The following is a 27,238-nucleotide window of genomic DNA, read 5'->3' as shown; positions in this document are numbered from 1 at the left end:
GTCTGTATGCACACATGTATATACATGCGTATGAAGTGCCTGCTGCTATAAAAGGCCTTTGATAATTTCTCATATAGAATTGTGCAAGTGAAGGTGACCTTGGAGTGTTTCCTTGCATGGGTGGGAGAGGCCCGAGGTGGTAGGTCAGGTCATATTGGGACTGGACCCTGGGCCGCCTCTGTGCCTGTTCACCGTTGACCAGCTGATTCCACTACTCAAACTGTCTTGATGCCAGTTTACATTTACGTAAAGTTCAACATGCAATTTCCTATAACACCCTGCAGGTAAACATGTATGTATCCATCTATATAAACGTGTTTTTTTTAAATTAATAGATCGAGTGAAAATGGACCTCAGCACACTTTGATAGGTTATTAGAAAACATGCCCCTTGCCCCAAGCACAGGCATACATGTTAAATGTATGCAGGAAGGGAAGCCGATTCCGTGCATGGTATCCTGCAGTAAGGAATCCTACTTCCTGGGCTCTGCTCCTGCGCTGGGCTGGGTGGCGCCACTCGCGATGCCTCTAATAGGCTGTGCTGTGTATTGTGCCTCCATTCCAGGTGCTACCAAGATTGTTCCAGTGGAGGCTGGCCCCCCTGAAACAGGAGCCACAAACCCCGAGGCCACCTCAGCTGACCTGGCACCTCGGAGAGGCTACCAGGAGTATGCCATTCAGCAGACACCATATGAGCAGCCCATGAAGTCAAGCAGGTAAAGTGTCTGTCTGTGTGACTTAGCCAGAGGCTGGGCGCTGGTTCCCGTCACAGAGGGCGAGAGCACAACATGTTAGATTAGCAGGACCTGTTTTGTAAAGGACATTGGTTTCTTGATTTAACCAAAGAATCAAGCCCTCTTTATGGCCCATCTGCAGCCCACAGTGAAGGAGTGTGTGGTCTCCACATGCTCCCAGGGTCCCTGTCTCAGCTGTGTGTGGACTTGCTGAGGTAGAACAGCAGACGGGTCACCTGAACTTTGCAAATGTGTTTCTGGAAGAGTGGGGAGGAGGTGTTCTTGAAGAGAGAATAAGCTTTAGTGCCAAATCGACCTGGGTGGGCTCTAGACTCTTCTACTAGAATTCGGCTCAGCAGATTAAACACCTATCATTTGTCAGGTTCTGGGGGTGTGAGGGGAACAGACACGGTGGCTGTTGGATGCAGCTTTTGCTCGCCTGTGACCTGACACAGGTGATTGTGCCTCCGAGTCCCTGTGACACCAGCCATAAGCTTGTCCAGTGGAGTCTGACTCAGTTTAGTGGTGGGAGTAAATGATAGTGTGTGGCAGTGTGTGGCATGTGCGTTGCTCTAACTGCACTGGGGCGTGATATCACACTGGTGCTGCATTAATTTGTAGCCTCAGTCCACTTTTCTTGCAAATGTGAGCAACTGAATTTATCGATGAAGTGGTAAAAATACTAATTCCTTTGGCAAAACTGTAATGTAATTAAATTTGAAGATCATTCTGGTCTCAATTCAGGTTGATTTGTAGATGTTAGCTAATTATCTTCATTGTATTTCTAGGTCTGTTGGGAGGGGTTCAACTAAATGCTAATTCAGTTACAGGTGGATGTACGCAATATTTAATGAATATTTATATTTATATTGTCACACGTTTTATTAATATTTTATAGTATCGATTTTGAAATAATTATGAAGGAGACTTTTTTGTATGATAATTTGGCTTTGCAAAATATAGATACAAACTTTTAGATTATAGCAACATGTCCATTAGGTTATGTCAGTTAGGTATCATAGAAATATGGTACAGATTATATAGAAAATTATGGAAGTCCAGAAAAGTATGTAAAAATCATTTGTAATCTCACCACTCTAAGTTAGACACTGCTAATACTTTTAATTATTCCCTTCTAGCTCCTATATTTTATAAAATTGAGTTTATATTTTATGAGCAATTTTGTATCTTTTAATAGTAGCCACATTGTACTTTCTTTCCTTTTTTGCTCATCTTATACACAAACTGCTTTGTGGCAACATGCTGTAATATCCTGAGGATATGCTATATAGCCTGCTCAGCTCTGGAAATTGCAGCCAGTGAGATCTTTGGGAAGTGCCCATTTGATTGTACCCTCTAAGGCCCCCCATCGCCATTAGGAGAACTTGGCTTAGGGCCTCCCAGGACAGCCACCTCTCCAGCTCGGCCCGTCCTGTGCTCCCTCCGGTTCTCTGGGCTTCAGCTTCTGCTCCAGCCATCTGGGCCCTTTTTACTTCCCTGATCTCTCCTTGCAGGTGCCTCTTCCTCTTCCTGGATGTCTCCCCTCCCCCTGGTCATCCTTCAGCTCTCTGCTCAGCTGGCCAGTCCTCAGGGTGGCCTGTCCTGCCCCTCAGGGAGATCAGCCTGCTCTGACCTGGGCTCTTCCTGGCCTTGCCTTTTCCTGTCATAGTAGGGAGCCTGATGGTCTTTATCTGCTCATTTTTATGGCTGTTCTGCTGGCCCATGGCTCCTCTAGAAGGTTAGCTCCAGGAGAGCATGGGTTGTATTTGTTTTCATCCCTATTGTATCCCCAGTGCCTTGAATACTTTTTTAATGAGTGAATAAATGAAAAAAAATATGCAAAGTAGTTTCCTATGTTGGTCCCTCAAACAGCTCCCTGCTATTAACTTTTGTGAGAACAGCTTAGTGAGCGGTTTTGTAGTCTTTCATTTAGATCAAGGATTCTGGCCTTTCAAACTGATCGCCTGATCGCTTTCTCTTGTCTGGGCGAGAGTGTCTGTCACTGAGCGGGGAACCGAGGAGAATAATCTGGTAGGAGTCCTATGGAGGTGGCCCCTGTGTTATTCACAGGGTCGGGGGCGACGCTTGAGAGTCAGATGCAGACTGCTTAGCATCTTCATCAGATTCATTCTCCTTCCCAGGACACAGGGTGCCAGGACTCTGTCAGGTATTTGTCTAATAACACAAAAAAAGTTGCAGCAAAAGATTCTCCTGAGACCATTCAGACCTTGCAGTAGAGGAGAAGACACCGAGATGTGTTTACTTAGTTAATGTTGTGAATCCAGGGTTTCTGCCTTTGGTGCTCTTTGCACCAATAAAATGTGTCACCTCCTGGATATCTTTATCATTTGAGAAGATCCAAATGAGTTTCCTTAAATTAACCTCAGGTTTAGCGTGCAGCAGACCAGTAGCTTTCACATTTGAATATTTTAATTACACTCTGTGAGTTGTACCCTCTGGTGTCTATGGACTGCAGCCCATTTATATGTTTTTAATTTAAGGACAAGACAGCCTGTGTTGATCAAACATGGTTGTGTGGATAGTTCCACACGGCTGGTCGTATGAATGGCACACGCCTGTTCCTCCTCCTGCCCCCCTCTTCCTGTTCTGTACTCAGCTCACACCTCTCTGCTTCAGCAAGTTTCCCACCCACCTCCATCCAGGTTTGCTGTGTCTTTCTCCATTCACCCTGCTCACATCGCTATCAACTCTTACACACTGTGGTGCAACCACATGCTGACCTGTCCTCTCTCCTCCTGACTGTGAGCTCCCGAGGACATGCACCTGCTCTTCCATCCTCGGATGTGCCTGGTCCATGGCTCCCTGTTCCTGTTGGCTGGTGAATGACTGCATCCGTCCATCCATGCTCAGTCCCACTTAGTCACTTGTGAGCCCTTGGTGTTTGGTTCATAAGGAGGAGCTAGAGGTCTCTGGGAATGTGCAGAGTCTCTAGCGGTAATGGTGCTGTCATCTGTTTCTAGGCTAGGGCCCACCCAGCTCAAGATCTTCACCTGTGAGTACTGCAACAAAGTCTTCAAGTTCAAGCACTCCCTGCAGGCCCACCTTCGGATCCACACCAACGAGAAGCCCTACAAGTGCTCCCACTGCAGCTACGCCAGCGCCATCAAGGCCAACCTCAATGTGCATCTGCGCAAGCACACGGGCGAGAAGTTCTCCTGCGACTACTGCTCTTTCACTTGCCTGAGCAAGGGCCACCTCAAGGTGCACATCGAGCGGGTGCACAAGAAGATCAAGCAGCACTGCCGATTCTGCAAGAAGAAGTACTCTGACGTCAAGAACCTCATCAAGCACGTCCGTGAGGTGCACGACCCGCAGGACCAGCAGGTCAGGGAGGCCCTGGACGGGCTCTGCCTCCTGACCAGGGAAGGCAAGCGGCAGCTGCTTTACGACTGCCACATCTGTGAGCGCAAATTTAAGAACGAGTTGGACCGCGACCGCCACATGCTGGTCCATGGGGACCAGTGGCCCTTTGCCTGCGAGCTCTGCGGCCACGGGGCCACCAAGTACCAGGCACTGGAGCTGCATGTACGGAAGCACCCCTTCGTGTATGTCTGTGCCATGTGCCTCAAGAAGTTCGTCAGCTCCATCCGGCTGCGCTCCCACATCCGGGAGGCGCACGGGGCTGCCCAGGAGACCTCGGTCTTCACCAACTCCATCAACCAGAGTTTCTGCCTCCTGGAGCCCGGGGGGGACATCCAGCAGGAAGCCTTGGGTGGCCAGCTGCAGCTGGCAGAAGAAGACTTTGTGTTCCAGGGGGTCAGTGCACCCAAGGAGGCGGCTTGCCCTGGGGATGGGGAGTCTGAGAGGGGACGGAAGGAGCCGGAGGCCCCACTGGAGGTGCCTGCCCCGGCCGCACACTTAGCCGTCACCTCCCAGGCCGGAAGCACTGCCATGCCCCCCTGTGAGCTGGATGTCTCAGAGGTCTCCTCGGGCCTTCACTCGCCTGTGGTAGTTTCAGATGAGTTGTTGAAAAATGGTACCTGCTCTGCTGAGGCTTACGCTGCTCCTGAGAAGACCCTGAACACTGAGCCCAGAAACTCCACCCAGACTCAGGACAAAGAAGTCACCCTCCTGCTACCCAAGGCCAGAAGCCCTGCCACCAACCAGGAGGCTCAGGGTGCGGAGAGTCCCGCTGGGGAAGGGCGGAAGGCCCCTGCCCTCCCATCTGATGGGCTAGACCCCGGTAGGTGTCTCAGGTCAAACCCAGCTGAGGCCTCGAACCTTCCTCTGGAAGCTGGTGGAGAGGACACGGTCCTGCGCCCGCCTGACTTTTGCACACCTGTCCCCGAGCACCGGGCTAACATGAATGCGTTCATGAGGATCCTGGACAGTTTGCACAAGAGGCGGATGGACACTGGCCTGTGTGAGAGGATCCGGAAGGTGTACGGAGACCTGGAGTGTGAATACTGTGGTAAGAGAGGCAGCAGGGCGGCTGGTAGGCCTCTCACTCCATCCACCCCACCTTGCTTCGGATCACCTCGTGTGATTTGAGCTCACGTGTCTGCAGAGAGCGGCTTCTACACGAGCTGTCCTTCATGTGCAGAGAGCAGGGGTGGCTGCCCGTGTTGAGTCTTTGCGAAGGTGGCCAGGGTGACGGGACAGCGGAGCGTGCGGGCTCAGTCAGGCATGCATGGAGAGGCTCAGGCCCCCTCCGCCAGAACTTAACCAAGAAGAGGCATTCCTCTGGCACGTGGCACATTTAACGTAGAGCTTTGAGTTGTGGCTGAGTTCTAGCTGAGCAGAGAGGCTACGGAAGTGGCTGCAGCTCTTTGCAGGGAGGCCCTGAATAGAACCTTCCAGTCACAGAGCAGGCATGGCTCAGTCCCTGGAGAGCTGGCAGCCCAGGGAGCAGGAGGCCCAGCTCTGGCCCAGGTGTCACTAGAGGTCAGAGTCTTCGGTGTATACATGTTCATAATAGTATCTGGCACCTAATTGGTCCTCAGTAAACATTCGTGTCCTCCCCCAGCTCTGACATCTGGCAAAAAAGGTAGCACCCTTAATGTTTGCAACCACCCACCTTTGAAAAGTAATTTCCAGACAGAAATGTGGTGGACAGTGTGAAGGGTGACCCGGACAAGCAGGAGGCGTAGACAAGTAGAGTAGTTACAGAGTCGTAATAATAATAAAAAAAAAAAATCAAACTCAGTATAAAAGAAACTTCCTTGTTCTCACGTGAAAATATTTTTTTAGGCAAACTTTTTTGGTACCAAGTGCATTTTGACATGCATGTCCGCACCCACACCCGGGAACATCTGTATTATTGCTCCCAGTGTCACTATTCTTCCATCACCAAAAACTGCCTTAAACGCCATGTAATTCAGAAACACAGCAACATCTTGCTGAAGTGTCCCACTGAAGGCTGTGACTACTCGACTCCAGATAAATATAAGCTGCAGGCCCACCTTAAAGTGCACACAGAGCTGGTAAGTAGAAGCCCGAGTGGCAGCCCCGTCTCCCCTGGGTGCTCATGGCTTGCTCACTTTTATGCATATGGAGGTGCCCCCGCTTCGTGTCCATCCAGTGTGTCAGCGTCCACCCTGAAACCGCAGAGCCCTTCTCACGAAACAGGTTCTCCTCCTTGCGGGAGCCTTCACCCCAGGGTTCCTTTCCCAGGGAGAGTCTTCAGTATGATGAGAAAAAGACTCGATGGGAAACATTCACTTTCTGTACAGAATTCTCAGCATTGGAGACCGTCTGCAGAATAGAAGTAAAGCCAGGTCTCTCCAGTGACATGTTAATTACCAATAACAGGGACAATACTACTAATAATAGCTGCCACTAACAGTTGCTGAGAGATCAAATTAGAAAATGCCTGCCGAGTGCTAAGCGTGGGGTTTGGTTCCTAGTACGAGCACAGGAAAGGTCGACAACCTCTTATTGTCTGATGGTCGTGCTATTTGTAGGAAATCAAAAGAATATCTGTGAAGCAATTTTATTTCAAAAAAGTGGTGTATTTATCCAAAGTGCTGTTCATATCCACAGTGGTAACTCAGTTTAATGCTTTGGTGGGAGAACATGTAACACAGGGAATGAAGGCGTGCTTATTTTTGTGACTCCTAATCTGACTGAAGAGGCTGACCCCTGAGAGTGATTGGAGACAGGTATCAGGGGGGCACAGCTGGCCCCAGGCTGGCTCTGTTTCCATTGCATTGCTTTTTGTGCCACATGAGGCACAAAATGAGGCTTCAGAAACTGGGTGTTCATGTCACCGTCTTCTGGCACCAAAATCACTAACACTGGCATTTTGTCACTATGGTGAAGTCAGGGTTTCTCAGGTTTTGTGGGTAGGTAAGAACATGCCCTTTGAGGTTAGAAACTTGGATTCAAATCCTGCCTGCAGCACTTGCACAGGCTGTGTGACACTGGACAGTTCACTTGTCCTTCCTGAGTAGCCTTCTGTATGAAATATATATTAAAAAGTACATATCTGTTTTATGCACACACATACACACATATGCACAGACATATACATACATGTATACACGTGTAGTATTTTTAAGTGACTTTTTCAGTTATAGTTGACATTCAGTATTATATTAGTTTCAGATATACAGCATAGTGGAAAGACATTCATATAATTTATGAAGTGATCCCCCCAATAAGTCTTATACACACATGTGCACACATACATATAATACATATACATTAAACACAACTATAAACACAGTACACACATATACACCCGTGCACATGTCTGTATTTGTCTCTGTAGAGATCTGCTAGAGTTACTGAGAGGTTAAAATGGATGCTCTAGGTAAAGAGCTTGGCTCAGTGCTGGTGTGGCTGACGGAACCAGCTAGTGTCTGTCACCTGGCTCTGCTTAGTACATGTTCCTATTTCCTTATAGAGTTGCTGTCAGGTTGGTATTGCTTCTAGTATTCTCTTAGCGCAAGGAAAACTGAGGTGTCAGAAATGATCATTGTGACTTCACCAGAAACTCCTATGAGTCAAGAGGGGTGAGGCCAGCATGAGGGCAGCCTTGGGTGTAGCCGTGAATGCCAGGGACCAGGCTGTCCCCCCATCCAGCCTCAAGGTGAGTTATGGAACCGTGCCTCAGTTTACCCGCCCTCAGGTGGGGGTGAAGTGAGGAGATACGTGCAAATGTCAGGATGTGCCTGGCATGGGGGAAGCACTGGACCAGCGGCTGTCATTACTGTTACATTTATTCCACTCACCGGTTTGGAACTCGTTGCTCTGGATTCAGCGATTTTGAGACACGGACCGTGGACTGCTGAGAGCAAGGGTGCCGGAGAGCAGTTTTAGATTCTGGGATGCCTGTTTTTCCATCCCCATAGCCTGTGTCAGAGGGACTCATGGCCCATCCCCCTGTGTTCTGGCCCCGGGATGTGGTGCTCAGCCCCCTGGCCACATCCTGGGGCTCCTGGTCAGTAGGAGAGCGTCGACATGCTCTCAGATCTTCAGCCCCAATTCATGTGCTTTCATTTTCTTATAAACTGGCATCTAAAGAAGCTTCTCTTTTCAACTTTCTGTGGTTATGAATCTCCTCCAAAGGGGCTCCCTCTTCAGTACCAACACTCGAGAAGGTGTTGGTGAGTGTGTGTTGGGGGAAGGGGAAGTCGCAGTTGTTGTTTCATCCTGTGGTCCAGGCTCTCGTGTGACCTTAATTTTCATGCCACTTCCAGGAGGTGGGGATTACTTCTGCCACTGGGCAGGTTAGGAGCCTTCTGTTGCAGAGCCATGTTGTAAGTTGCCACTGTCACCCTGTTGGTTGGGGATGGTGGTGGAGCTCAAGCCGCGTGCTTCTCCATGACCCACGCTCTCGTGACTGCCCCGTGCTGCGTGGCGGTCAGTCATGAATTTCAGCCACGCCATTCCGGGCAGGTCTCTTGGTCACTTGCACAGTATTTGAAGGAAGTTGGTGGCCGTAGATGTCCCATGAGAGTGGGGCCTGTGTTGATACTTCTGAGCTGTGCATTGTGCCCCAATAATTAAATGTCTGGAAGTTCCCACAAGAGAAGAGCAGGGAGGCGACGCCTCCACCTCGCTGAACAGGAAGCTATCCCGATTCTCGCGAACACTCGCCCTCTTGAGGTGGTTAAAGTGTCATTTCAGCCTCCCCTCGCCGACACATGCAGTTCTGCCGTCTGAGGCTGCTGCTCCTGCCGCTCGCTGACCCAGGCTAGAGGTGTTCTCGGCCTGCCCGGCACGGGGATGTCAGATACGAAGACGGGCCGGGCCTGCCTCCGAGGCGCTCTTTGTTTTGTGGGGGAGAAACTGGTGGACAGTGATGGCAGTGTGGCCATGAGGGAGGGTAAGCGAGGCCAACACAAACTACCCCGGAGAGGGCCAGGTCGAGGTAAAGGAGGGCTCCCTGGAGGCGGTGCTCTAAGCTTGATGAGCAGGATTTGGCCGTGGGAAGAGGCAGGGAGGAAATTCCCGACAGAGCAGGCAGCACAAACCAAGGAGAAGCCTTCCATATTTACATCAGCATATTGAATGAAGAGGCATTTTCCCTGAAGCAGGTGGCCTGTATTGCCAAGGTAATAAGACTGCATCATTTATGAAAGCAGGTTCCAGTATTTTGAACCTGTATTTTGAAGCAACATTTGTTTTTCGAGCCTGTAAATTATTTTTGTGAGGAAGCCAGAGGTAATAAGTCACTGACATAGTCGGAAGATCTCGTTATCATCGCTTCCTTTCCCCTTCCTGAGCCCGAGGCAACCACTAATCTGCTTTCTAGCTCTATGGGTTTGCCTATTCTGGACACTACCTGGAGTAGTGGAGGGAATACTATGCCCTCCTTTCTCAGGGTGGTGGTGAGACTCCACCGAGGTGGCAGGAATGAGCTTCAGGATGTAAAGTGAAGATGCCGTACAGATGCCAGGGCAGGGCCTGGCTGGGACTGGAGAGGGTGCTGTCCTGACTGGGGGTGAGCCCTTGCGTCAGCGTGGGGCTTGGATTCCTCACTTGTGATCCAGGAAGTCGAGGCCAGGTGTGTTGAAAGTCTGGTCGGGCCCTCCCATTTGATGCAGGACTTACCTATTCTCAGGGCTGTGAGGGTTAAATTAGGAAATGTGTCGCTTACCCAGGTCAGTGTGCGTTCCATCCCCGGGTCACGATCCATTACGGGATTGTTCACTCAGTTCTGTGGACCACAGCTACTGTATCTTACAAAGGAAATGGAGTAGAACAAAATAGAAATTATCAGCATTGCTCCCCCACACCAAAGGTAAGTATTTTTTGAGACCTTTGTTTCTGTGTTTCGGTATGTTTACATGTCAGTATGTGTACATGTATGTGCAGGGTGGCGAAGTGAGATGGGCGGCCTCATTTGAGTCCCATTAAATACGTTCGTAAGTCACTCACCCAAATGATGTAACTCATGACATCACGAATCAGAATCCCATGGGGGTAACTGTTACAAGTGACATTCCTGGGCTCACACCTCTGTCATCGTGTGAGAAGGACCTGGGGATTGGCTAACTAAGTAAGTTTCTCCTGACACAGACTTTTGAAATATCCGGAGGTGGAGCATATGGTGGCTGTCCACAGTATGTCAGTGTGTTGCCCTTACCTCCGGCTTGTGTTCCTGCCCCGCAGACCGCGCAGGTAACAACCCCGAGGGCGGTGCAGCAGTCACAGCCCAGCTGGGCATGGGCACATTTTTGGTGTTGCAATCTCACTCCACCACTTGTCTGCAGTGTGGCTTCACTATCTAACCTCTCTGGGCCCTCTCTGTAAATTGTGGATAGCACTCCCGCCCCCAGGGGCGCTGTGCAAGTTTAGTGAGATGACCTTTGTAAGAGACACAGCACAGGTCCTTCTTAGCAGCAGGAATAGCGGAGACAGAGGGGTACAGTGGTGCTGGTGCTGGTGGTGGTGGTGGTGGGCATCCATCCAGCGGGTGATGGTCTCTCAAGAAATAGTTAAAATTGATGCTGGTCCATGTCTTTGAGAAGTGCATAGTCTGTTTTTGGCTATAAAGGTATACATTCTTTAAAAACTCTTACCAATCACATGTTTCCAACAAAGCACAGAGAAAGCAGAGGGAGCTACCTCCAGGATCGTTCTGGAAATAAGTGGGTCAGTCTGTAGTTTTTTTCTTAACTGGAGGAAAATGCTGTTGAACTTAAATGACTGGACATGGGCTTTTCCTTACCTGGAGCCACAGGAGCATGGACTTTTCTTACTTGATCACAGGCCTATTTGTTTTTGTGTCGCCCTGCTGGGTGTTTACCCACAGAGCCAAGACCGCGGGCCGCCAGAGTATCCCCTGCACAAAACAGCTTCCTGTTAGCGGCCCAAGGTCCAGACCAACCAAGGGGGCTCAGCATGGCAAAGCAGACGGCTTTCAGTGAACGGAAAGTCCTTGAGCTGAAATCCCAAGTGGAGCATGTTTCTAACTGTTCAAATTAGTCACAATCTGAGCATCACCTGTCCTGTCTTCTCCATGCTTTTGCATGTCCCATGATGACGATTGTGGCTCTGTGTGTGGGCCCTTCTCTCTCTATCCTAGATCCTGAGCCCCTTGAGGGCAGGGTCAGTGTCTCACACCTTTGCTCTCAGGGCAAAGCCCGGCACATAGTGGGGGCGCTGGAAAGTCTGAGGAATGATGGGGTGAGTCCACAGAGGACAGCAGGTACCATAACCATGATCTTTTATTCCTGAGAAACTGTTCAGAGTGGAATTTCCCATCTTATATTTTTAAGCTGATATCAGATATTTTATAGGTGTACTTATTTAGGTAACAGTTAATACACCTGGTGGCACAGAGGTGTAGACCAAGGCGAGGTTTGCCCAGAGTGGAGAGTGGGGCTCTGTGCATCAGCCCTGGGCTGCACCTGCACTGCATGCCGTGGCCGTGGCCGTGGCTGTGGCCTCAGCCGTGGCCTCCGGCTGCTGCCTCCCTTCTTTCAGTCCTGTGTTGCTTTGAAGGTCATTTCCCTCGGAACAAACAAACTACCAGGGCTGGGCTCTTTTACTGTCATTACAGGATGGATCTCTCATTCTTTCGCCTCTGCCAGGAACGCTTTTAACCAGCTCTCTTTTTAAGTTTCAGTTTTCATCTCCGGTATGGAACTGAGGTTTTGAAAAAGAAAGAAATGAGTCCTAAGAGTGCACCCTTCTCCTAGCACCCTTCCCCACTGCCTGTGTCCTTCTGACAGTCTTCAAAGGCATCAAGAAATGAGGGGCCCTGATAAGCTCTAAGATAAATTGCTTTCAGACTATCAGAGATTAAATGAAAAAAATCAAATAGCAAGGACTCAGGGGAGATCACTGTAAACTCCTTCAAAGCCCTTTGAAAACCTTCGTCAACTCTGATGACTAGGGCGCTGGGGACAGCGGGGTGGTGACAGGCCTCCTCCAGGGTGGGTGTCTGGCCGACGGCATCCTTTAGAATGTCACTATGAATGTGAGTTCCTGTGTGCGGATGCTGGGAGTGCCAAGGGGACCTGGAAGGGTCAAGGGCAGAAGAGGACAGTGACGGGTATGCTGAGAAGCCTGGAGCCCATGATGTAGTCTGGGCAGAAAGCTCAGGACAGCCTCACGAGAGCTGCCTGGACCCCTGGACATCTGAGCCTGGCAGGCATGGCTCGTGCCTCAGATGTTTGGTGGGAAACGCATCCATACCATTTGGTTTTTCACAGGGACTTTTGTTTTTAGGTATAAAGTACCCTTTTCTTAAGTGTACTCTGGGGAGCACCAGCCTCAGGAGACATTCTGCAGCTAATCCAAAAGCCCTCTGGGAGTACGCTCTTTCAGATCCCCCTTCGGGAGGAGCCCAGGGTGCGTCAGCCCAGGAGAGGTCTGTCGTCCGAGGCTGAGTTGCATAATAACAGTGCTAAAACCACAGCAGCCAAGTCTCAGATTTATTGAGTACTCACTCTGTTCTGAGCACTTTATGTGCTTTGGATAAACGTTATTTTTAGAGCAGTTTTAGATTCACTGCAAAGCTGAGCAGAATGTACAGAGATTTCCCATGTGCCCCCTCCCCACATGTGCCTTGCATAGCTGGAATGAGTCCCAGTTGGTCGTGGTGTATAGTTCCTTCTACACCCTTGGGTTCGGTGTGCTAATGTTTTGTTTTGTTGAGGATTTTTGCATCTATGTTCATGAGAGATATTGGCTTGTCATTTTCTTGTGATGTCTGTTTTTGGTTTCAGGGTCATGCTGGCCTTCTAGAATAAGTTAGGAAATGTTCCTTCTGCTTCTGTCTTCTACAAAAGATTGTAGAGAACTGGTATATGTCTTCCTTAACCATTTGGTAGAATTCACAGGTGAACCTATCTGGGCTGGCACTTTTTGTTTTGGAAGATTATTAATTTTGATTCAATTTCTTTAATAGATATAAGCCTATTCACATTGTCTACTTTTTGTGTGAGTTGTGGCAGGTTGTGTCTTTTAAGGACTTGGTCTGTTTCAGGTAGGTTGTCACATTTGTGCTCATAGTGTTCCTTTAACCTTCCAGGTCCCTGCAGTCTCTAGTACACCCCTTTTGTTTTTTATATTACTAATTTGCTCTTTTTTTCTTAGTTGACCTGGCTAAAGGATAAATGATTTTATTGATCTTTGCAAAGAACCAGCCTTTGGTTCCATTGATTTTTTATTATTAATTTTTAGTTTTCAACTTCACTGATTTCTGCTCTAATTTCTTCTGCTTCGTTTGGATTTCATTTCCTCTTTCCCCCCCACTTTTTTAAGGTGGAAGCTTTGGTGATTGAATTTAGATTTTCCCTCCTTCCTGATCTATACATCAGTGCTATAAATTTCCCATAAGCACAGCTTTCACTGCTTTCTACAGATTTGATAAGGTGTTTTTATTTAGTTCAAAGTATTAAAATTTTTTTCTTCAAATTTTTTCTTTGACGCATGTTATTTAAGTGTGTTTTTATCTGTGTGTATTTGGGGATATTCTGCCGTCTCTCTGTTACTGATTTCTAGTCCAGCCCACTGTGGCCTGCCCCCTTCTACCCCGGCTTCCTGAGGCAGGCCTGCTAAGGACAGGAAGCTGGTGTCTTTCATAGTGGTTCCCTTTCCCCTCTCCCTGCCAGCGCGATAGTCACTGTGAGAACAGGCTGAGCTCCTATAGGTAAAACAACAGTTTAGGGGCCCTTATGCGACTGGGTCCCTGGATTTCTAGCTCTGACAGTGGTGCTGGTTCTCAGGGAGCTTTCTGCTCATGAGTTTTTGCGCCAGTAAGCTGTGGTTCCTGTTTCTCCCTGTCTGTCCAGTTTGGGCGCAGTGATTTGCCCTAGGAACTCATGTCTCTTTGGATCTAAGAAGATTGCTGTTCTTTCAGCTTGTTCAGAGTTTCATTTGCTGTTAGGATGGAATGGAGACGTCCAAGTTTTTCACATGTGGGACCAGGAACTAGAAGTCCGCTTATGTGTTCTAGTCTTCTTTATCCTAGCAGCGCTATGAAGGAGGCGGTTTTTATTGACATTTTGAGGCAGCTAAGATATTGACATGTTAAGTAACTTGCCTAACGTTGCCCTAGCTAATAAGTGGTGAAAATGGGATTTGAACTTGGGGACTGTGAGCCCTGAGCCTCTACCACTAGTTACTGTCTCACAGGGCAGGAGCTCTGGGATCCAGAGGTCTGGCTTGGATGTCCAGCTGTGCTCTCTGGGTGGTGTGACCTGGGACAGGTTCCTAAACGCCTCCTTGGTCAGGGTGTGTGAAGCACTTTGCCCAGAGCTGTGCTTATAGTACGTTCTTAAGACATGGCTGCTGTTGTCTTTATCATCACTTAGCGGAGTGAGTAGAGTGCATTTGGGGTGGTTGTGAGGATGCTATTCACTTACTAACCTGGGAAGCACATGCTGAGCTCACGGTAGGTGCTCAGTAAGTGGCGGGACATAGTCATCCTGTGCCCCCGAGCGAGTAAGGGCTGTGACATCCCCTGTATGCACAAGCCCAACACTTTACTGCAGGCAAAGCTCCTGCACATCTTGCTTTTGTTTTTTGTTCACCTGGACACGCAGAGTCCTCCCCGCCAGGTCTTGGTGCCCGGTAGTCTGGGCCTGGGAAGTTTGTTCCTGCTGGGCACGCTTGCGAGGCCTGTTGGGGGTCTGCCCGTGTGTCTTGGCTTGGCCAGCATGCACTGGGGCTGCCTAACCTGGCTGTCTTCCCTGTTGGGGATGCTGAGGGTGAGAGCAAGGAGGGAACCGGATGCCGGTGACTAATGCCTCTCTCTCCACCTTCTGACACACCTGACCCTGCGGCACAGGGTGGCATCTGCCGGTCTGTGCCCTTGCTCAGCTCAACCACTGTCCTAGCTTCTGCGGCTGCTATAATCAGCTGCACACCCACCCTAGAGGCTGAAACAATAGCTCTCTGTGGGCCCATGGGTGGTTCTGGAGGCGGGGAGTCCGCAATCAAGGTGCCGAGTGACGCTCTTCCTGAGGCTATGGGCAGGTGTGCACTGGGACTCTCCTTGCTGGAGCCATTGGCTTGTAGACCTGCCACCTGTTCCTCTGCCTTCATCTTCACACGGCATCCTCCCTGGGTACACGTTTGTGTCCAGATTTCCCTTTTTAAGGACACTAGTCATGGTGGATTAGGGCCTGCCCTGGTGACCTCATCTTATGTAATTACAGCAATTACACCTACAACTACCCTATTTCCAAATGAGGCCCGAGGCATTAGGGGTTAGGACTTCACACGTGAATTTTGGGGGACACAGTTTAACCGATAGCACCCACCCTCTGGGAAAGTTGTCCTGCGAAATAGCCCCTGATGAGTTCTGACAGAAATGGCAGCTGAGCAAGGCCATGGCTTGGTCACTCACAGACCTGTGTCCCTAACTGGGAACGTGGCACCTCAGTTAGCCTGTGAGGCTGCGGCTGTGCCGGATGAGCTCCTTACCTGCAGCCTCAGTGGGACCCGGCCCTGGGTGGGAGGAAGAGCCCAGGTGGGCACCGGTACACTTGGGCTCTGACACTGGTTCTTCCTCATAGCCCCTGGCCTCAGTTTCTTAATCTGTAACATGAGCACAGTAATGCCTGTTCATGGAGAATCTCAATAGACTATCTTCTGTGATCCCCGTGCATGCCATGCATATTGGGCACTAGAGGATGTGGTACACGCTGGGTCGCAGAGCAGCGCTGGTCTGTGTACAGACTCGAGGCCAGGCCTGCCCTCCACTGGCCCGGCACCTCTGCGGGACTGCCATCGCTCACTCAGCCCGTCCCTCCCTCTAACACAGGCGACCTTGTTCCCCTGCCACTGTCCAGCTCGCTAGACTGTGCGGGGCAGGTGCAGGCAGCTGGGGGCAGGTGCAGGCTGTGCGGGGCAGGTGCAGGCAGCTGGGGGCAGGTGCAGGCTGTGCGGGGCAGGTGCAGGCTGCATGTCATGTTCTTGGAAAGGTGCACTGTGTGTCGAGCTTTGATGGTGGCGGTGGCGGCGGTGGTGGTGGCGATCTTTCCACAGCCCATTTGGGACAAGACAGTCAATTGATTTCATTCTCTTTCTGTTAAGGACAAAAGGAGTTACTCTTGTCCTGTGTGCGAAAAGTCTTTTTCAGAAGATCGGTTGATAAAGTCGCACATCAAGACCAACCACCCCGGTAAGGCTGTGCAGCTTGGAGCGGGAGGTCCATTGTAAATGCTCACACTTACCTTAAACAGCATCGCACATCAGCGGCACTAATGAAAGCAGAGAGGGAGGAAGATGGGAGTAAGCCTAAGGGGCACAATCATCTTTATTTAGAGCTGGGAGTTTATATATTATTTACCTCATTTATCCTTTTATCTCCCCAAAGTCGAATGAGCCCCCTCGCCCCCTTTAACATGAACTTTGAATGCCTTTACGTGGGTCACTGCCAGTGCAGGTCTGACTAGATTCCACCCTCAGGAGCCTATGCCTGGTCCTTCCATAGGTTTGTGTTGCCCAACGTGGTGGTTATGAGGGTGTGGGCTTCCTCCCAGGCCCAGGAACCTCCGTGAGTTGGAGTGACCATCACCTTTGGTCAGTTTCATGCCACTGAGATGTGTGAAGGTGAGCCTCGAGCTGCCTGGGCATTTGTATCTTGTCACTTCCATGCTCACTGCCTGGGATACATCTCCTCTACTCTGCCTGGTTAATTCCTGTTTATTTTTTATGTTCTCTCTCAGAGCCCCACCCTTGGGGAGGCTTTGGTGGCCCCAGTCTGGGAGAGAGCTCCTCCTGCACCCCCATCACAGTGCAGATACCACTTGCACTCTAGTCATCGGTACTGTCCTGCAGCCCCTGGGACATCCTTGGACAGGGCTGAGCTACAGCTGAGCTTCCTCAGTTATCTACATTTTGTCAAACTTGTTTCCTGTATCAACCCCCATATATATATTTTTTTCTGGAATAGTATTTTAAAGTATATCCCAGGAATCATATAATTTCCCCATAAACACAACTTTAGAATGCACCTCTACTAAGAATTTTGTCACCAACCCCTGTGTTACCTTTAAAACAAACAGAAGTCACAGTAGTCCCTTCTCACCACCTCGTATCAGTCCATTTAAAATTCCCCCAGTCAACACAGGTTTTTTGTTTGTTTGTTTGTTTGTTTTACAGCTTGCTTGTTTGAATCAAGATCCAGGCATTTTGCTTTCAGTTGTTATGTCCCTTAAGTTTCTTGTATTCTTATAGGACACCCCTGCCTCCTGCTCCCCCCCCCCCCCCCCATTACATTGACGTGGAGAAACTGGGTTGCTGTTCCTGGGGACAGTTTCACATTCTGCATTTATCTGACTGTCTCCTCGTGATATGTCGTTTCTGCATCCCTCCCATTTCATGTGAACAGATATTTAGTTTTGAGACTTGATTAGATTCTAGGTTAACTTTTTGTGCAAAACTCCTCCCATGACAGCACAAGGCACATCCCAGTCTGCCTGCTGGGACTGACCAGTGGACTCAGGTGCCTCCTCGAGGTTCATTCACCTCTCACTTGAACCGAAGTCCTCTGGCTGCTTCTGATGACTGCCTGCGTTTCTTCCAGAGGTCTCCATGAACACCATCTCAGAGGTGCTTGGGAGGAGGGTTCAGCTGAAGGGGCTGATTGGAAAGAGAGCCATGAAGTGCCCGTACTGTGATTTCTACTTCATGAAGAATGGCTCCGACCTTCAGCGGCACATTTGGGCTCACGAAGGTGAGTATCCGCCTTTCTGAGTAGAGGCCCTCTGAGTGTCACGCTTGCATGCTTCATTTGGGAGTGAGTTAGGAGGAAGCCACGTCTTTGGGTGGTCTACAGTTAGAATTTCTTTAGCATGCCGAGAAGCATGTCCATCAATACACTGCAACCAGTGATTTAAGTATTACAAATTTAGCTGCAGTTGCAGTGGTGAGAGGTGTGCGGTTCTTCATTACTGTGTAGTTAAATAAGTAAACAAATCACTGTGACTCTTGTACTAGGCAACAAGGATACATGGTCTCAGTTATAGCAGTAACTCTGGTACCTACAAGGGTGTACTGTGCCTGGTAGCTGCTGAGCAAGTGTTGATGTTCTGAATGAATGGAGGCTGGAGGGACCTCAGAGCCCTATGATTCCCACAGTGGGAGGAATTCGGACATGGAAGAGTTGTGTGCAGATGAAGTAGTGGAAGGAGGAACGGAGGCTGTATGTTTGGGGTCTTGCTCGTGAAGGAAGTGTGGGGAGCACTCTCTGGGTCTTTGGAAAGTTGGAGGTCAGGATACAATTAGAGTCTGCAGGCTGCCAGCTTTGTTTCCTCCCCCTGGGTAGGGATGTGGCTCCCTGGGTATGAGACATGGGCCCTCCTGTGAGGCAGGGACCTGGAGTACTGCAGGGGGAACAAGGCAGCTCCTGGCTGGGATGGAAGACTCAGTCTTATCCACAAATGGGATGAAAATGACCTGTTTTTAGGCCACAGAGAAGGGACTTTTAAGAAGAGAGGCTAACAGTTCAGTAAAGAGAACAGTAATGATGGAGTAGGAACCTGGACAAGGCAGGAAGAGCTGAGAGCAGAGCCCGGCTGGGAGATACTTTTCCTGTGCACCTCAGCCCTGGGCTCCTTGTTTCCTCAACCGCAAAAATCATAGGTAGTGTGGATGAGGGGTGAGGAGGGTGGGCTCACTACAGTTTGTCTGTTACGCCCCTGTGCTCAGCTTCGGGCACATTACACCCCCCCATGTCACACTCGGTTCTGGTGGCCTTTTTGCTCATCGAATTTCCCCCTGGACAGTGTAGCCAGGGCCAGACTTCCTAGCTTCAGATCATGGCTCAGTACAACGACAAAGCAGGTTCCGTCGCTGTCTGTTGAAGGGAGGAGGGCAGCTGGACACCAAGGTGCCCCCCTCGTCCCAGTCACCACGAACTACACCCAGCGTTGTGAAGCTCTGCTGATTTTAGGAAGTAAAACGTGCTTTCACATCTGACCCTGGGCACCTGGCCCCACTGATTCTTGCAGAGGCCCTTGGTTGCTTTAATTTTGTTCAGTTTAACGCAGCTCAGTTGGATTTAATGAACATCTGATGAATAAACTGCTCAGGGTCTCTGTCCTCTAGGGTTCCCAGACTGTGGGGAGAGAGAAGCGGGTGTGGACAGCTCGCTGCAGTGCGCCGTGCGCAGGACAGCTAGCTGAGAGTTGCAGGATTTGGGCACATGGACAGGGAGGCAGGGAATCTGTCTGAGAAGATCAGAGAAGGCTGCAGAGTGGAGGCCTTGGTGCACCCAGGAGGAGAGGTGTCCAGCCAGGAGAGCAGTCTGGGGAAGAGCAAGGTGTGGAAAGTGTGCGGCGTGTTCAGGGGCAAGCATGTGCACAACTCTGTTTAAAATGGATGTGGACACACATAAGTAAATCTGTGAGCATGTGTGTATGTTTGTTTTTCTCTCTCCTGTTAGGTGTGAAACCCTTCAAATGTTCTCTCTGTGAGTATGCAACTCGTAGCAAGAGTAACCTCAAGGCTCATATGAATCGTCACAGCACTGAGAAAACCCACCTCTGTGACATGTGTGGCAAGAAATTCAAATCAAAAGGGACATTGAAAAGTCACAAGCTCCTTCACACTGCTGACGGTGAGTAAATGCTTCCAAAGTGAGTTTTTTCTCCTCTGAAAGTGTGGTTTGAAGGTGACACTCCGAGTCCAGCCGAAAATGTGGATGTCCTGGAGGCAAGTAAGGGCACGTGTCTTGTGGAATTTCTGTTCTGAGAGAGCAGCCACGGAGACCTCACGCCTCCTCATACCCTGTGCTCACTCAGTGCTGGAGCTGTGCCCAATGCCACCAGGGCTTGATGAGTGCTCACTGTGTGTGCATGTGTGCATATGTGTGGGGGTGCACACGTGCATATTTCTGTATATGGGTATGTGTACGCATGCGTGTGCGCATGTATGCATATGCATGCATATGTGGATGCGTGTGCATACACATGTGCATATGTGTGTATAGTGTGGGTGGGCGTGGAAGGGTTCAGGGAATGAAGCATCCTCAGGAGGCCCTGACCTTTAGTTCTGGAAGTTGCAATTTCTCCAAGCCTCCATCCCCGCTGAGTCTGGGAATCTTGAGGGGTGTCCATGATCACCCTGGCTGGGTGTTCCCTGTGGATGCTCTTATCATCCAAGCTCTGCCAGGGTTTTCATGTTCAGTCCAAAATGGGGCTGAGTCTAAAATATGAACAATACCGGGGCAGATTTGACCTTGATAAAGTATTAAGTGGGTTTCTAATTTCATTCATTCATTAAGAACCATTGTTTGAGTTCTTACTAAATGCCAGCCGTGAAGGTAGGTTCTGGGGGCACAGGGTCCATAAGGAATGGCTCCTGCCTTCAGGGAGGTTATAGTCCAGTGGGAGGAGGAGGAGTGTGCTGCCTCGGTAAAGGTATGGAATGGAGGCGGGTGTGAGTCATGATGGGGGTGGGCAGTGGGTGGTGGTCACTGGCCAGGAAGGTCATCCTGAGAGGGGCTGGATAGGAAGACAGGCAACTAAACCATAAAGACTGTTAACATTTTTTATTTTCCTTTAAATTCTTCAAGGGACTTGTGAGTACTTTCTGTAATGAGATGAATAAACTGTTTATAAATATATTGTTACTTAGCATAAGTATATGCAAGAGCTGGAATTCATTATAAATATCAAAGTGATTTCAGGAAAGACTTAATTTCAGAACTTTGATGATGTGGCCGTTAGGTCCTACCTTTAAGAACATTCTGGGGGCTCCTTCCCATTGAGATGCACCCTCCTTGCCTGGTTTCATCCCTTCTCCGGTGCTCCTTTTGGGCTCTGATTTCTATAGCTTGGAAGGACAGGGCTCAGCCCGTAGACTCTTCTTTCTACACTCACACCCTTGGTGATCTGTCCATTCTACGACTTTAACCATGTATGTAGGAGTCTACAGACTACTATTTTAGCTCTGTGCTCTCCCCCAGCTCCAGCCCTGCCTCTACAACTGACCCTCAGTGTCTGCCCCTGCATGTCTAAAAGGCACCTCGGACTTAGCTTGTGCAGCGCTGAGCTCCTTGTCCCCCAAACACATCTCCTCGGGTCCAGGGGTCACCAAGCTCTGTAGAGAGAGAAAATAGCCCTAGTCGGTTTTGCTCAGTGGTTAGAGCATTGGCCTGCAGAGTGAAGGGTCCTGGGTTCGACTCAGGCCAAGGGCATCTACCTTGGTTACAGGCTTGATCCCCTGCCCGGGTCAGGGCATGTGAACAAGGCAACCAATTGATGTGTTTCTCTCATATCGATGTTTCTCTCTCTCTCTCTCTCTCTCTCCCTCCCTCTCTCCCTTCCACTCTCTCTGAAAAGCAATGGAAAAAATATCCTTGGGTGAGGATTACAAAGAAAAAGAGAGTAAATATTTTAGCTTTAGAGTGCCACATAGGGTTTCTGCTACATATTCTTGTTTTTTGTTTGTTTTTGTTTTGTTTTACAAACCTGTGGAAGCCTTCACTCTCAGCTGTACAAAAGCAGGCAGCAGGCTGGATGGGCCCCTGCCATGGTTTGACAGCCACTGCTGTGCCCCAGCTCAATCACTGGCTACTCCTGTTCAGTTGTGCCAGTCAAAAACCTGGGTCATTCTGGACTGGCTGGTTCACACCCCGCAGGTGGGCCATGAGCAAGTCCAGCGTGTTCTCCCTTCAGCGTGACCTGGAATTCCAAGTCTCAGCACCCTCACAGCAAGCCACCAGCCTCTTAACTGCTCCTCCTGCACCTGCCCTTGTACATTTCCAAACAGCGGCGAGTTTTCCTGTTGAAACAAATGTCCGAGTAATAGCCCAAGTCCTTGCTGAGACCTGGCTGACCCTCTCAACCCCTCTCCACCTCTGATCTCATCTGCTCCACTCCCCCTTGACTCACCTGTCCCGATGTACTGGTCTCCTTCCTGTTCCTCATACCCACCAGGTACAGGCCCATCTCAGGGCACTGGCCTCTGCCTGGCACGTTCTCCCCCCCAGATACTCAATGAACACTTTGTTCCTGGCCCACAGGTCTTTGCCCCTTTCTCAGGAGCCTTCCCTAGCCTCTGTGTTACAAAATCACACACCCACCAAATCAGCCAAACTCCCTGTGTTCTTAGGTTTCCCTTCTTGGCTGGTCTTTCCCTTGTGTGGTACATGGTTTCCTTCTTTATCATGTTTTCTCTCTGCCAATCACTTCATACTCTTTTCCACTTTCCTACTGTTTCTCATTAGACCTTCCTCTAATGTGCAGTATAATTTCCTTATTTGCAGGTTTCTGTCTTCCACTGAACTGTGAGCTCCACAAGCAGAGATTTTTTACTTTTACTGTATTTGTTTTGTGTCCCCAGCACCTAAAACAGTGTCTGGTTTCCAGAAGATTTTTGTTGATTGAGTTTTTGTTGATCGAATGAGTGGAAAAAAACCAAAAACAATGTGAAGTACCCTGTATAGGGTGGCTGGGATACAGCAGTCTCGAAACTGCTGATTATTTCCCCTATCTCATCTCCTAGTTATATTAAATCAAATGCTTGTGAATTAGACATTTTAAAATATGGTAGAGTAGCTCACTATTAAATGGATCTTCTCAGGCATCTTTTAATGAAGGAGAAGGGAATTCAGTGATTACCCTGTCCTTTTCTGCTTGTGAATCTAATTTTTCACATTTATCGGTGTCTTTACACTGCTCTCTTCATTTATTCATTCCTGTGTCCCAGAGGAGCTCATTACTGTGGCTTATAAGGGGTAGGTTAGCCTGGGTGAAGGTTTCAGTTAAGAAGGTTTGCCAGTCAATATGGACAAAGAGAGACATTGATCTTAAAGAACCCGATGAAACCTTTTGTATGTGTGCAACAGTATGTGAGAATTTAATGCAAAAACCGTGCTGTAACCCACTCCCCTCCTGACTTTAAAAAGGGCCTGGGTGGTGTGCGCTCTGGAGTTTCTACATGGTCCTGCTCACCTGTAGCAGATGGGGAAGGTTAAATGGTACGTACAGTGGCTTTATGTTATGTGATCAAGTATGAATTCTCTAATCATGAAATGAAAAGCTCTTTGAAGTTCAGTGCTGATTCCTTTGGACTCCTCTCCCTCCAGTCCAGACTCCCCTCATACATGTGAGTTAAGAAGTATTCTGGTAAAACTCACAAAGAGGAATTGTCCAAGCTCCAAGCACTCTGTGTGTAGTGATTAGACACTTGGAGAGTTCAGAGTGGAAATGAGGTCTGAGTGCAGGAACTACCTTTTCTCCCCTCACTTCTTCAATTTATAGTGAGAGATCCCATGGCTACACATTCTAGGAGAATAAATGTGCAGTGTTTTCTTCCCTCTTACCTCTAAAGCAGGGGTGGGGAACCTTTTTTCTACCAAGGGCCGTTTGGATATTTATAACGTCTTTCATGGGCCATACAAAATGATCAACTTAAAAATGAGCCTGCTCTGTGTGGTCAAACATTTAATTAACTCACCCTTAATGCGAAGGCTAGAATGGCTTCTCTTTGGTGAGGCCTTGGCAGGGCCAGACCAAAAGATTTCCCTGGCTGTATACAGCCCGCAGGCCGGATGTTCCCCACCCCTGCTCTAAAGGCAGAATCCCTCTAGGAAAAGTAGCCCTGCTGGCCCATGGTCTACTTCTAAACACTCTCAGAGCAGGAGGCCAGTAGAAAACGGTACCTGAGCAGCCAGCGTGCACTCTTCAGGCTTCGGAGACTGACGGCTGCAGCATCTTCCTCCCTGAGGCGCCCCTCCGGGGAAGGGGAAGGGGCCGGGCGGGAGCGGGGGCAGCTGCCTGAACACGGCGGGCTCTGGCTTGTCTCTGTGGACTGGTGTCTGGGTGGTAGGCAGGAGAGGGAGGGCTGACTTCAGGGCCCAGGGTTGCCACTTCATATGTGTACCCTGTGGGGAGCCACCTAAAACTCTTTCTCAGGTTTTTATGAGCAATAAGGTTAATTGGAAATACCAGAGTCCACACTCTGAAATGAACCACGCAGCCTGCTGAACAGTTAGCTTGGACTCATATTCAGATTAACGAGAAGAGAGCTTGGTTACTGCAACATCCCCAGGGTGGAGGGTCTCCGTTGCAAATGCCCACCCCAGGGTCAGTCCCTGTACCTGGGTGCCATGCTCTTGCCTCTTCTTTATCTGACTTTGCATTGCCTTTGTTTCCTTCCAAGTCTCGTGGCCCAGTCCTCCTGGTATTGGAACTGACCCACTGATTACAGTCACCAGCCTCCTAGTCTGCAGCAGCCTAGATTCTGCCTCTCACACAAGGGCTTCTTAGCTGCACTCAGTGCCTCAGCATTTCTGTCCTGATTGGCTGCTGCTGAGACCACCGCAGGGTGGCGTCCTCACACCAGGTGGCAGGGCTCTGCATGCAGGAAGGCAGGAACGCAGAGGGGCAGAACCTGGGCAAGACAGGCAGGAAGGCAGAGGGGCAGAACCTGGGCTCTGGAAGGCAGGCCTGGGTGGGAGCCGCTTCCTACATGCACAGCCTCTAACCCCCCTGTGCCGCCTCCATTTGTAACATGGGTGTGTTCACTTCCTGCAGCTGCTGGAACAACTCCCACAAATGTGACTTAAAGCAACATGGATTTATTATGTGACAGCTCTGGAGGCTGGAGGTCTTAAATTAAGGTGTCAGCAGGCTGCACGCCTTCTGAGGCTCTGGGAGAATCCATCTCTAACCTTTCCAGCTTCTAGGGGCTGCTGATGTCCTCGACCTTGGGCGCCCCTTCCTTCATCTTCCAAGCCAGCAGCTCTCCCTGCCCATTCGCTTCTGTCACCACATCGCCTGACTCTGAGCCTCCTGCCTCTCTTGTAAATACTCCCAATTTCATTGGGTCCATCTGAAGAATCCAGGATAATATCCCATCTTCATATCCTTAATCTGATCACATCTACAAAGTCCCTTTTGCCATATGTATAAGGTGACATTGTCAGGCTCTGGGGCTGGGGCCTGGAGTGGGGCTGTGGGGAGGCGAACTGTTGATGTTAAGTGGGCTGGGTCATTCTAAGTGTGGGACATATGGACCTGTGCCCAGTGCTCAGTGCTCTCGTGGCTCCAGGACTCAGGATGCAGTGTGAGAATGATGCTTGGAGATTATGCGTCACTTAGGAAAGATCAAGCTACTTTCTCTCAAGCACTCTCTCATTGGGAAGTCACACGCAGCCATTAATATTTAGAGTGTCAGTATGGAAAGGGTCAAGTCAGTTTTCTTAAAAAGTCTGCTAATGCAAAATACCACCTTTTCCGTAAGACCTGGCAAACAGTCATAAGAAGGCATCCTCACGCTTATGTCCTAGGTATTATTGCTGGTAACAGTTTAGATTTATGGAAATCTCTTTTCCTAAGGGTTTTAATGCTCTACCAGGTTTGAGGGACACCTACAGTTTGATTTGGCTGGAGTGATTTAATTCAACTGGTATTTAAACAAGTTGCCTTAAATTGGGAGGCATTTTCCATTGCTGTCTTCCTTTGTGCCCCGATGAAATCCAAGTGCCTGAAGGCAAAGGGCTGGTTTTATTTTCATGTGATGGTTTAAAGTTTCTCTAACATTCCGTTCCTCCTTTGTTTTATAGGGAACTCTGTTTAAAGTCACTGACAGCTAGAACCATGCTCTGGGAAGTTCATCCAGCAGGCAAGGGTGTAGTAAGAAACAAAGGGAGCCCTGGCTGGTGTGGCTCAGTGGTTGGAGCATCCACCCAAGCACCACAGGGTCACGGGTTCGCTCTCCACCCCAGCTTGGGGCGCGTGTGGGAGCAGCCATTCAGTGTGTCTCTCTCACATAGATGTTCCTCTCTTTCTCTGCCCCTTCCATTCTCTCTGAAAAGCAATGGAAAAAAAAATCTTCTGGTGAGGGTTAACAGAATAAAAGGGGGAAAGGACAGGTGCTGAGCTGTTCACCGGGTGGGGGCTTTGTATGTCCCAGAGTGAGCCCCACAGCTGCAGTGGCCCTTCCCTCCACTTGGGATCACTCGCACCCGAGCACTGGGCCTCAGCAAGCTGATGCTCCTCAGGCTCCCCGCCCCTGGCACAGCCACCTCCCTCCACAGCAGGGACATTTGACAGGTAGGGCAGTCCCAACCCCCCTAGGTTTGGGGGCCCCTTGTCTAGCCCACAGCAGAGTAACAAGGATTTTCCCTCCTTCATTCTCCCTTCCTACCTTCATATCCTGCTCCCTCCATCCTAACAGGACAAGCAGAACACCCCTCCCTGAGTAAGGCCCAAGTGAAGGACAGACCCCATGCTGTCCTTTACATCTGGTGGAATTTAAATTCAGTTGACACCCTGTCTCCAGGTCCAGCCAGTGCTCCAGTCAGAGGTCAGCTTTGTCCCATCAGCCAGTTACCCTAAGTGTGGGCGGAAGAGCTCATGTTAGATGGAAAAACAGACTTCTCCCGAAGGTGGAGAAAGACTGCACGAGTGGCGAGTCGCACACCCGTGAAGCCTGAGCAGTGTGGTGGAGGTGGCTTGTCTGCCTCACCCCAGCCTCGGAAGGGGAGCTGTAGCAGGTCCCACATTTTGAGGGAATAGGAGCTGGTGCTGAAATGCTGTGTTTCCAGAGCACATCGCAGTCCCTGCTTGGAAATTCCTGGCAAGCCAGCACTCAGATGCCTTGCTGAACATCCAGGGGCAGATGGTGCCAGTGTCTTCTCTCCACCTGCAGCCGCCGCCAGCACCATCCACACACTGTCGTGCAGTGCGGTCTTCATTCAGACTTGATCCTTGAGCTGTCTGACAGCTTTCTTTCCTGAACTCATTTGATGCCAGGCCCCAGGCCCCTGCTGGGAAGGCAGCCTCTTGGATTTGTTCTTCTGGGTTTTTTTTTAACCTTTTTAAAGTTAAAGTATCACCCCCACAAAAACTGCATCATTGTAAGTGCACAGCTCAGTGGGTTATCACAAAGGAAGCTTATGGATGTCGCCACATCCTAGGGCAGGACACAGAACATTGCTTGCCCCCATAAGAGCTCCCCCCACCCCGCCTTCCCCGTGGATCCCCTTCTTTTCTCCTCCAGGTAGCTCCTGCCCGGTCTTCTGACACCATAGCTTGGTCTTGCCTATCTTCGAATTTCATATAGATTGATCCATATAATACATGCTTTTGTGTCTGGCGTCTGCCTTTAACATTATATTTG

At 49.6% G+C, this 27,238-nt stretch overlaps 1 protein-coding gene across 1 annotated transcript in view; it reads left to right on the top strand.

Annotated features, from left to right (window-relative positions):
• The window catches only part of ZFAT (zinc finger and AT-hook domain containing), a 109,547-nt gene that overhangs the window by 24,911 nt on the left and 57,398 nt on the right, over window positions 1-27,238 (top strand). The window contains exons 4-9 of the mRNA XM_087825512.1: window positions 565-715; window positions 3,715-5,165; window positions 5,945-6,177; window positions 16,196-16,283; window positions 17,691-17,840; window positions 19,551-19,724. Of these exons, the coding sequence (XP_087681638.1) occupies window positions 565-715; window positions 3,715-5,165; window positions 5,945-6,177; window positions 16,196-16,283; window positions 17,691-17,840; window positions 19,551-19,724 (2,247 nt within the window). The remainder of the gene's footprint in view (window positions 1-564; window positions 716-3,714; window positions 5,166-5,944; window positions 6,178-16,195; window positions 16,284-17,690; window positions 17,841-19,550; window positions 19,725-27,238) is intronic.

The sequence above is a fragment of the Miniopterus natalensis genome, chromosome 16 (assembly GCF_054644295.1).
Source record: "Miniopterus natalensis isolate mMinNat1 chromosome 16, mMinNat1.hap1, whole genome shotgun sequence".
NCBI classification, from domain to species: domain Eukaryota; kingdom Metazoa; phylum Chordata; class Mammalia; order Chiroptera; family Miniopteridae; genus Miniopterus; species Miniopterus natalensis.
Note: the sequence above shows the minus strand (reverse complement) of the source record. Positions and strands in the feature narration are given on the sequence as shown.